General features: G+C 36.6%; 1 protein-coding gene across 1 annotated transcript in view; it reads left to right on the forward strand.

Annotated features, from left to right (window-relative positions):
- The window catches only part of ITFG1 (integrin alpha FG-GAP repeat containing 1), a 69967-nt gene extending 58503 nt beyond the window's left edge, over positions 1-11464 (forward strand). The window contains exons 15-18 of the mRNA XM_050311668.1: positions 4760-4884; positions 5740-5822; positions 7447-7564; positions 10917-11464. Coding sequence (XP_050167625.1) covers positions 4760-4884; positions 5740-5822; positions 7447-7564; positions 10917-10976 — 386 coding nt within the window. The 3' untranslated portion in view covers positions 10977-11464. The remainder of the gene's footprint in view (positions 1-4759; positions 4885-5739; positions 5823-7446; positions 7565-10916) is intronic.

Raw genomic sequence — 11464 nt, forward strand, 5'->3', positions numbered from 1 at the left:
GGAAATCAAATTCTCCAACTTTCTAAAAAGCTTTAAAGTTTGAAGTTGTTGGGCTTTTGTTTGGTGTTTTTGGTTTCTTCTCTGAAAGCTGCTCTGTAAACTCTTAAGCATATTCCGTGAGTCCGTAATTACTATCAGTTGTATTTTCCCTTTCTCTTGCTGTAAGTTGTTTTGGCATATTTTCAAGTAAAATAAAGTGCTGCCAGCTTCAAAAGATGGGGAAACACTTTGTGCAACATAGCACAATACCGAGAATGGCTGTAAATTAAATATCACTGTAGTGTTTCAGCTGTGCAGCTGAAGTGACAGACATTCCCTGGGAAATGGGACTTAAACCTTGAACTGGCTTTGTCTCATTCCAGCTGTTGAGTGCATGTTGTTCCCAGCTATGCAGCAATCCAGGCAACTTCTGCATGGCATTTTTTTGGAATAATTTTTACTTTTTCTAGGATGTATATGTTTATCTAACCTATGTAAAAGCAGTCATTCGTGTGTTGACCTCAGTATTAAGGTAGGTGATGGTACAGAAGTCTGACACTAAAGGCTACAACTCAGATACCACTTTTTTTACCAGAAAAGATGCCTACATTGTCAAAAAGTAAAAATAATGTATATCTAAAACTAAGCAATTCCTTGTTACATTTTCTAACTCCATTAGATTTTTCGGGTTTTTTGACAAGGTGATTTACATTTCACAAATACCTTCAATTACTATTCTGGTGAATGTATTAAGGCTTCTGATAAATGCAGCATTTTGCAAATTAGGAAAAAAATGTAGCAACTGGAAGAAATAATGACATAACATTTTTATTTATGAAAATATATTTAGCTTTCCAAACCTAATGTATTGAATTTTGGGAAACTTTTGAAAGCCTAAATATTACTGTATTTTGAATTAATCTGAATGGCTTTAATTGACTACTTAAATGCAAATGATATTTTGTCAAGAAAATCATAATAAAAAATTAGAAGAATGGTGCTTCAGGAAACGCACAAGCTTGAAATCATTTACCATTAGTCTTTCAGTTCCGTGTAGTGATCTTGTATGTTCTGCTCGATTTAATTTCACAAAATAAGCTCATTTAAACTGATTGAACACTATCAGTATTGTGCATCTATTTCTGTAGGTTCAGGTAGGCTGTTCATAAATCCAGTGTTACGTATTGTCAGTGCTGTTTAAACAAGGCTTTGCTCCTACATGTAAACACACTCACCTCCCCTTCAGAAAGTGAAATTCGTCATTTAAGCACTTCTGCTGCCTGAAATAAGCTGCTGAGGATGTTACAGTTCAGCTCAGGGGAGAGCAGGTACCCTTGAGCTTTCAGCAGGTTTACATCAGAGTAATGGGAACAGAAGGAAAATGACTTAATTCGGGTATAGAAGAACAAGGACTGCGTGTGTCACAGACACATCACTCTGGTGTTCAGACAAGACTTGGGAAAGGTTAATGACACGTATTGCTTCCAATTTTGTATGCCAGACTTCAGAAGTAAGGAGATTGATTCAGAGATGTCCAGGATGGTTTCTGAATATAAAACTCTGCAAAATCTTCTGAGGTTTGGCTACCCAACATCATTAGCTCTTTCTTACAAATTTGATCTCTGACAGGCTGAAGCTGCTGAAAACCGTGTGTTAAAATGTTTTTTGAAGCAACAAACTTAGTGATTTATGATTTAAAACTAAAATACAAACACCCTCCCCGCCTTGTACTGACAGCAAAGCCCATGATATCTGAATGCTTCGAAATAACAGATTTGAAACAAGAAGCATAGGGCAAAAGACAGAGTGTTTAATAGTCTTAAAAGTAGTGTTGAAAAGAAAAACATGGTCAGGAGGAGTATTTTCAATCCTTGTTTATAGTAACAGTTCTACTGATGAAGCAAAACAAACTGTGAAGTAACAGCCACTTCTATCTACCTGCACAGACCTCCAAAAGCCTAAAGAACTATTCTAGTGTAAGAAATAAATCCCACCCTCCTTGAAGATGCAACAGTACTTTCAAATTTTCTTGGAACAAGTAGAAAACTGTTCACAATAGTTTTGCAACAGGGCAAATTGCTATTTAAATTAAATTTGAAATATTTGCATAAGTAAATTAATTACCAATGACTGAGAACTTCAGATATGGCAGTAAACTATTGACTCTACTCTCTGTAATTTCTTGTTTTATTTTTCATCATGGTTCAGGGCTTTTATGTTTCTCAAATGAGTAGTTGTCATTCTTAATTACTTGGTTGCAATTCTGAGTGGAATATTTCAGTAAGCATCAAACAGAATTTTTGATAGATATAGGGGGAGTAAAGCAAGAAACAGACTTGAAGATCTCATGTGCTTAGTCAGCTTTAATGTAAACTAGAACCTTCTATGTGCTATCATCCTGCTTGGTTATTACCTTCCACTTTAAAGGCAAATAGAAAAATAGGTATGTGCACATTTTCTGCCTGCTGTGTAGAAGAAAACATTCTTTTCTGACCTTTGCAAATGATCTATTTACATCCTGAAGCATAAGATTTCATTATCCTTATCTTTGTAGGCATAAGAACCAGTGTTAGTAGCCATGAAATTATTCAGTGCTTTAAGAATTGCAGCTGCAGTGTCTGACTCTCTAACCTCTTTAAGGCTGACTGCACACAGTATATGACATTTTCTTTTATTTCCTTTAATTTAGTTGACATTCATTTCATTTGTATGATGAAAGAAAAAAGCAAGATCTTAGTGGCAGTCTTTTCATGATCCTAAATATTTCACTCAAAAGTAACTCTAGAAGCTCTTCAGTGTTATATGTTACAGCAGTACTTTGTTCTTTTGGGGAAAATCCTTCAGCATTAGTGAACCAAATTTTAAAATTCCTTATTACAGCATGATCAAGTAACACACACCTGATTTGGTTTTATAACTAAGCCAAATTTAATAAACCCACCTTTGCTCCTTGTCACTTTTATGTTGGTAACCAGAGCTTTCAGATACTATGTTTCCTCTGATTTGGGAATTTTTCACATTTTAGATTTGGAAAATGACACCTAGAGATTGAGCAATTTAGCCAAGATCATGTCAGGGAAGGCAGTGACAAAGCAAGGACAGTCTCAGGACTCAGATCCTACCCTGTTATCTCAACTTACTGAAAAAAACCCTGTTCTTGAAGAGAAAAGCTGTTCATCAGTGCCACATCCTCCATAATTGGGAAATTTACCTAACAGTGTGCACAGTACACCTTGCCCTCCTAACAGCACTGAAAGTACAAATCCAATTTAATATTTCTCATCAGCTTGCTCATTACATGGCTGACACGGGGGAAAAGTAAATCTAAAATATGTATAATCTTTAGGAAGCCTTACTGGTTTTTTTTGCTAATAGCATTTTAGCTTAATAAAGACGTAACTGCATCAGGCTGATTTTTCAGATCTCATCTGGAGCTCTGTATTTAGTTGACATTTATCTTCCTTTTTAAAATAAAATTATCATAGCTCTAAAGCTACAATAATACAGAATATTTACCTCATGATTAAACAAGCCTGTTTCAAAACATGTCTGACAGCAAATGGCAAGTGGCTTCCTCAAGAGCTGGTGAAGGGCAGGGGGGTTCAGGAAAAGAGAACGTGAAGTAATCATTGTATTGAAGAGGGATTCAAAATCATCATCCTTCAATACTAGAGCAAAGTGCCAACTTCCAGAATCAAACCTTGGATGAGAGTGTGGAGAGGTAAAATAGAGTTGGCTGTAAATCCATTACAAAATGTGAATTTCTGTTCTTTAATTCACAATTGGCTGTGTTTTGTCACTTAATTTATAATTTCCAGTTTCAGGCAGAATCTGTCAGGGGTCAAAGCAGAGAAATATCTGATGCTCTAGAAATACTGACTACATCACAGCCTTGTGAAAAACACTTCCTTTTGGTCACGTAAACCTACTTGTGGCTGTCAAGTATCCCTTGAACTCATTTCTGTTAATCCTGGCTCAATTCCCTGCGGTTTATGAGGTGCTGATACCGTTCCTGCTGTGTAACCAGATCCCTCACTAAGAGGCTTTCTAGAGAATGAGCAAAGAATCTACAGAGCATCTGAATCTGTTTGCCAGAAATTAAAAGATTACAAGATTTTTTATTTCAATGGAATAACTGGATACTTTGGAAATGGGGTATCAGTGAACTTCTGGGTAGCTGCAACACTTGTCTCTTTCCCTGCTACCTTTTCAAGAAACCTGGAACCTGGTTTTTCCTCTCCAGTTTCTCCTTTAATTATTATTAACTTGCAACAACTGTAATCCTGTTTTCATTAAATCAATTTATTATTTGAACATTTGTTCATGAGAATTTACATAGCTAATTTTGTGACTCAGTAGTAATTACTGATCAACAAGAATTAAAGTGAATCTTTACATGTCAAGTCTGATCTTGTAAATCAGTGGGGCAAAAGACTTGGCACTAATCATATCAAAATAAATGTGGATAGTTGATTTCTTCTCAACTTGTAACAAATAAGGGAGATTTGTTTTAATATATTAATGGTGCTCAAAAGAATTGTCTTTCTAGAGATAAGCATTTAAGCTATTCTCCTCGTGAGTGCCCACAAATAGTTTGCAAATGCAGGATTGAGCCTTTAAGAATTAAATAATCATATGATTGGTAAAATATTGTTAAACATTTGTATTACTGACTGTGAAATGTGTGTTTGTCTAGCAAGCTGGTAGTTTGGAGGTTGATTTGGTGGGGTTTTTGTCACCCAAAATACCTACTTAGTCTTCTCCTCTGGTTTTATTTCAGCTGGACAGCTCAGCCAGTCAGCACATTACTCTCTGCAGTTGCCCTACAACGTGCTGGGCTTGGGACGGAGTGCCAACTTCCTGGACCATTTGTATGTTGGCATTCCTCGTCCCCTGGGAGAAAAGGTGAGTTGAGATTTAAGATTGTCAAGCTAATGTTTGTGGTGTTACCTTTCCTAAAAGAGTTTGGATGGAAATACTGCTAGGGACACTCTTTATTTTAATTCTCTGAAGTAAGAATATCAAAGAAGTTTTAATACAGAAAAGTTTGCCCCAGAGAACAATGTTTTGGGTGGTTTGGGAGGTATGTAAGTTCTGAAGCAAACACTAAGACCAAAGGATGACTGAAGCTGTCTCTGAAGTGTACAGGTACATAGTTTGTAGGGCAAATGAGTATTAGATCTGACAGTGCAATTATTCTGGACTGTAATAGCTGTAAGGCTTTCCTGGGGTTGGTCTGGCCAGCCTGGAACTCACATAATCCTTTCTGCCTCGGTGATAAAATCATGATCAGTGTGATGGGAGGTGGAGATTACTGTGATGCTCTAATCTTCAGATGAAACATAAAAGTGGGGTCCTCACCATTTCCACTCTTTAAAGATCTGATGGTACTACTTTAAGAAGTAAGGTACTCAAATTGGCCAAATTCTGATTTGGATAATTGCTTTGCCTGCCTCCTTTGTATAGTCGATTCTTTTCTTCTTTCCTTATTATGTTGTTGCTTTGTACTTTTTAAGCAGATGCTGTGTTTCATGTCAGAAATAGTTATTAGCTTTTTACTTTTTTGTTGTTTTTTTTAAGCACTTTGGAGCTTTCAGAATAAAAAGTTTAAACAAAATTAAGGGATTAATCTCATATACTTAAAATTCTTTTTAAAAATGGGGGTTTGTTTCTCCTTTTGTATGTTTCAACAAGAATTTCTTTCCTTTTAAGTATATTGTTTTATTAGGAATTGACAGAGCCTTTGTTTTTTTTTTTCAGTCCATAAGAAAACAGGAGTGGACAGCTATCATACCAAACTCCCAGCTCATAGTCATTCCCTATCCTCATAACGTTCCTCGAAGGTAACTCCATCATTTCGATTTGCACTTCACAAAATTACATTAATACACGGTTTAAATTAGGCATTATATGTAGGTTCAAAAATAGTTACTTGTATAAAAGTAAATTGGAGAACAAGGCCAGGGGGTCAGTTCTGAGATGCAGCTGCCTCTGACCCTGAGCAGGATCCTTCTCGGGTATTTACACAGACTCTCACATGGTGCCTGGAAACAATCAAAATCTATTCCCATCTCATACAAACAAGCAAAATGTTTACCAGCTCAACACCCGTAAATATTTGCTGGATATACCAACATTCTTACTGACAAATTACAAAAAAGCATGGGAATGGTTGATTTAAGCATTTTTGTTGCACCAAATATGCAAGTTCTGTGTGGGTCCATAGAAGAGCTTTGGCTCAGCCCTTTGAATGCAGTAGCTGTTGCTGCAGGTGTGAATGTTCTTCCTTAGGTAAAGGTGAATGGCTTGGTTACACGAGAGCTTGAACACAGAATTCACTTTGCAAATGAAATGTTTATCCCAGAAAGAGAGCATTTCTCTCCCTGCTATTAGAGAAAACATTAGCCAAATATTCCAGCTGCTTTTTGCCGCTTGATCTACCAGTGAGGTCAGTTGCATTTATCATGCAGAAATGATTCTGACATCAGTTTCAGCAGTTAATTTTACTATAGGACAAATAACAGTTAAGAAGTGATGTGCTGCTTGAGTTGCTAATTAACAACCACAGAAATAACATCTGCCACATGAAAATTTAGTTGTAGTCTAGAGGTATTTTAAGATATGAGTTGCACAGAAAAATTTCTGTCATTCTTAAACTGTTTTTGCTTTCCTATAAAGGGAGTTTATGGACACTGGAGAATAGCAGAGGATAGAATCCCCAGAAGAAATCAAATTTCATAATAAAAACTTCTTAATTTTTTTTTAACATAGATATGTTATCTCCTGAGAGGCCTCAGTGCTGCCACAACACAGAGCCTGCTGCTGATGGCTGTCCCCTGACAGGAAGCTGTAGTACAAGAAGAGTGTTCACTGGGCCTCAGGGCCCCACACTGTTTGAGGGATGTCTTCCAGAAGTCCTTACAACATTTAATTTTGTTGCTCTCCAGCATTCTGCTGCCATAATCCACTGGTTATATTGCCTAGAACTGCATTTGTCCCTGGGTAAACATCAGACTGAGAGAACTGGCCCCATGAGCCTGTCCAAGAGCAGCTTCTCATGTGGAGGAAACATCTTACTGGCTTGTTTCCCTCTGCTTCTCCATGTCCCCAAGCCCCAGGCTTTTTTGTGGAAGTTTCTCTTGTGCATTTTACTTTGTCCCAGGCAGGGGCAGGAGATAAATCTCCTAATGAGAAAAAACTCATTCCCTGAGGATATCCATGGCATTCGTGAAGTTAAGCAGAAACTGCATTTAGACATGGTATTACTGGAAAATAATTATATTAAGCCATATATTTCCAAGTAAACATCATTAGGCTTCAGTCTATAAGTAGAGTTGCTCATTTCTGTAGACCAAGTTGTCACCTGTCTTACCCCAACAGGTTCTTTTCATCTTTGTAAGTTTAATCTGTTTTCTGCTTCCTAATGAAGGGTATTAATGTTTCCTTCGATTTTTTTCCTTTGCATAGCTGGAGTGCCAAGCTGTATTTGACCCCAAGTAACATTGTACTGCTCACAGCTATAGCCTTAATTGGTGTCTGCGTTTTCATCCTGGCAATAATTGGCATATTACACTGGCAAGAAAAGGTAAGCTTAATTAACTAGAATATTTCCTATACTATTTAACACTTCCTAATGTTTTACAGCCCTGTACATTGGGGATTCTTTTGACTGTTTTTCTACAGTATAATTTCTGACACAGGTTGAATTAATTCCCAAAAAGTGTTTATTAATTTAGTATTCAGTGCAAATTTAAAAATTGGCATTATTTTTATTTAAGCTTTAAGTCACTTAAAAAGGGAAATGAAGAGCAACATGGGCAAGCTTTTGCCATTAAGCTGTTGTTTCCAACTTAAATCTGTTTCATATCTAAGCTTTCCATTTCGCAGTTTTAAGGAGAACTGTTTTGGAAAATGGAACATAAACTCAGTTTACTTATCTTGAGTTCTGCTGTTAATCTAAAAATAAGGAAAACGTCTTTTTTTCTGTATCTGTCTTTGCTGATTGCATTGACATTAGCATTCAGGAATGCATAGGGAGTCAATCATGGGCACGTTGGTTCTTTGCTCTGTGGGTCTGAATTATACATGCAGTGTATAAAAATCCATTGATTTGAAGAAGCATTTTGAAAGGGGCCTTTCATGTCACAAAAGAAATGTGTTCCCATTTTTCTCAACTCTGCTCAGTTCACAATCATATCCAACTGGCAGGACTGCCAATAAATGCTACTACATACCCAAACCATAATCCTAGCTGTCAAATAAAATTACTGCCCATTTTGACATGGTAGAACTGTTTGTTATTTTGTGCTTGTGGAAATAAAATGACCTTGTTAAACATTCAGGCGCGCTTTGCGCATGCTTCGTCTTTAAATGGTATTTGTCTGTCAATCTTCACTCTTCAAAACTTTAAATACAATCCCCAAGTAATAATAAAGCTGGGAATGAGACACACAAAGCAAAGAAATATGAAATTTATGATGACTGTCATTAGCATGTCCTACTGTACCAGGAAAGCTCTGCTAACTGGGACTTGGGCTGGGCACTGGCTGGGTTTAATTCTGTCTCCAGCATATCTTGAGCAACAGGAGTAGCAGAAAAGGTACTTGGACTTTGAGTTGGGGAAGGGTTGACTATGTATAATTCCATCTGGAGAAATGGAGATTTAATGGCACCATTTAAAACAATTTTTCACACAGTAATTCAAGCATTGCAATGTAAAGGACTCAGCCCAGAGTACTTTTGGAGCCATTTTAAACCCCATGACATGTATGTGTATGAAGTGGTGTATTGGTTATATTATAAACTCATTTCCAACTCTGCAGTCTTGCTCAAAATAGGTTCAATATTTGGATAAATTGTGTGTATTTTCAGACCACTGTATAAACATGTGTTAATTCCTATACTTTTCCTATTGATTTTACCTTCCCACTTTTCAGAAGAAATGGCTGAGGTACTGAACACAAAAGAACCTTCACTAAGGCTGCATCACAGACATTGTTAAAGTTAAACTCCAAAGTTCCTTGTTTCTAAGCTTGTTCTTAGCTTACTGTCTCTCAGTAATCCTCTCATAAAAATACCATCCTGGCTAAATGCCATTTTCCCATGCAGATCTCTGGAGTACCTGTAGCAAAGAAAGGAAGGGGATATGTACTGCCACTTAAAATCTTTTCTATCCCCCAGAGGACGTGTGTCTGTGAGCTGCAGTGTTTTATTCAGCAGCTAAAATAAACTCTGTACTTTGACCCCTGCAGATAGGTAGTAATAGGAACCCTTTGTGTGCAATAGTTCTCACACACTCGTCTGCCAGGCAAGTATTGTAGCATTGGAATAACTGTAGGGTTTAGGGTAGGTGTTGCTGTCATGCCTTAGAAATTGTGGATCCATTTAAAAGGAAAAAAGAGAGCTTTGAAATCTCAGTTACTAGTTTTTAGTTTTGATACATCAAATGAAAGAGTAATTGAAGAAGAATTGACACCATTATTCATGTTACCACAACTACAGTGTGTTCCATTCGCTAAGGACCTCAATCTTCCTGTGTTTCCATTCTTTATAATGTGCTTTGGGGTCTTGAGGCTGGTCATGTGAGCACTGCACAGTGATGGCAATGCTGCCAGAGAAGGGTTTTGATGGATCCACCAGAGTATCAGTTACTGTCAAATTTGAAGCAGTAATTTTTTCAGGAAGCATACAAGAAATGGAGTGAAAATTGTTTTCTAAGTGGGACTGTGAAATTCTGTGGAATGTGACAAGCATTTCAATGTAGGAAAGAGTGTGCCACTCCCTCCTTCCCACCCCTTTTTTGACATTCAAAATTCTAGTGACATTGATAAAATCCCTGCCAAAAAAGCCAGACTGATACATCTTAAACCTCACTGACAGCTCTGGTGCTGCTACAAAATGCAGTAAAATCCATACTTAATCCAATGGAGTTGCTATCACACATAAACATTGTGTAATGAGGAAATATTTGGCCCTGAACCAAAGCAGATGACAAACTTCCATGGCAGGAGACGTGCACCAATTTTTACAATTGCGGTGTATATTTATCAACTGAGATACAAATCTGAGTGCCCACACAACAGCACACTGGAGAGGCTTTTCTTTGTTTTACTCATCAAAAAAAGATGGGTCTAAGCAGCTAAAAAGCATTTCAATCTGTTTTGCTAAATTCTCTCATGCTGGGATTTACACATACTGTCTGTCATGACAAAAACACTGTTTTCTAGAAAAGTTCACAAATCCTTAGAGAAGTGCTTCCATCCTCTGTTACTGCTTTAGCACACAAGAGGAGACTTGTGGGAGGAGAGGACGTTTTTACACATTACATGGATTGTAGGTACAATTTAAATATACTTATTTTTTCCAAGCACCATCTAAACCATTCAGCAGGTCAGTGTGTGTGGGAAGTGCACCCTACTCCACATTTTCATAATACAAACCAAAAACACAGAACATTTTTAGCCTACCTTGTGCTGTTAATTGTTGGTTAAACTGCCATCTTGCTCTAAATTTGTATTTTAACAGAATGGGGTTTTTTAAATGAGATTCTTCTGAAGAGTAACATCAATGACATTTACAGTTAATCCAGAGTAGTTTCATCTCATATTTATCATGCAAAGTAAATGCATCGTAGGAAACAGTATTCAGGTTTGACTTATTCCTTTTAAAAAAGCATTATTAGAAATAACAGAAAATAATGGGTCATAAATACTGCAAAAGCAGAGCATTAATAGCAGAAACCAATTTTGCATAGATTATTGCTATTTCAAGCTGACATCATTTAAAAGTTAATTATTGAGGTTTTCAGTAAGCTTTCTTGCCTTTTGTCAAATGAATGATTCGGAAAAAATCAACCATTCTCTGACATTTGACAACTCATTTCTGTAACAGTATTGCTCTAGATTCCACAAAGTGTTTTTTTTATTAATATTTTTCAGAAAGCAGATGACAGAGAGAAGCGACAGGAGGCTCATCGGTTCCATTTTGATGCTATGTGACATGCCTTAATATTTATGAAGGAGCTGCTACTCATTTGCTTAATTGAAACACTGAATTCTGGTTTTTAAGATTATTACCGTGAAAATACTGTTGGTGTGTTATTTGTAAATGTTGCATTATTTGGTATTTATTTGGAAAGTATTAAAATTAGACCTGAATGTCTCACAAGGCCTTTCAGTTAACAGCCTGTATATAATAGCATTTGGCCTTTATTTAACAGAACTGTACATTTCTTTTTCTTAGTAAAGGGATCAAGTTGCATGAACTTGTTTATGTACCAATTCTTTAGTAATATTTGATAGGAAGAAAGATGTGTAAATCAAGTGTTGCCATCTCAGCAAGCAGAATACCTTGTACCACTTGAATTGGTCTCGTCGTTTATTCTTTCCTGCAAAATAACCTGATTTCTGAAAATTAAACATGAGCAATTTCTCAGATGACTTAATTGTTAATTCTTTTGATTGTATTAAATGGTGCTTAATCCAAA

This window comes from Myiozetetes cayanensis, unplaced genomic scaffold, assembly GCF_022539395.1.
Source record: "Myiozetetes cayanensis isolate MyiCay16 unplaced genomic scaffold, myiCay2020 scf16, whole genome shotgun sequence".
Classification (NCBI taxonomy): Eukaryota; Metazoa; Chordata; class Aves; order Passeriformes; family Tyrannidae; genus Myiozetetes; species Myiozetetes cayanensis.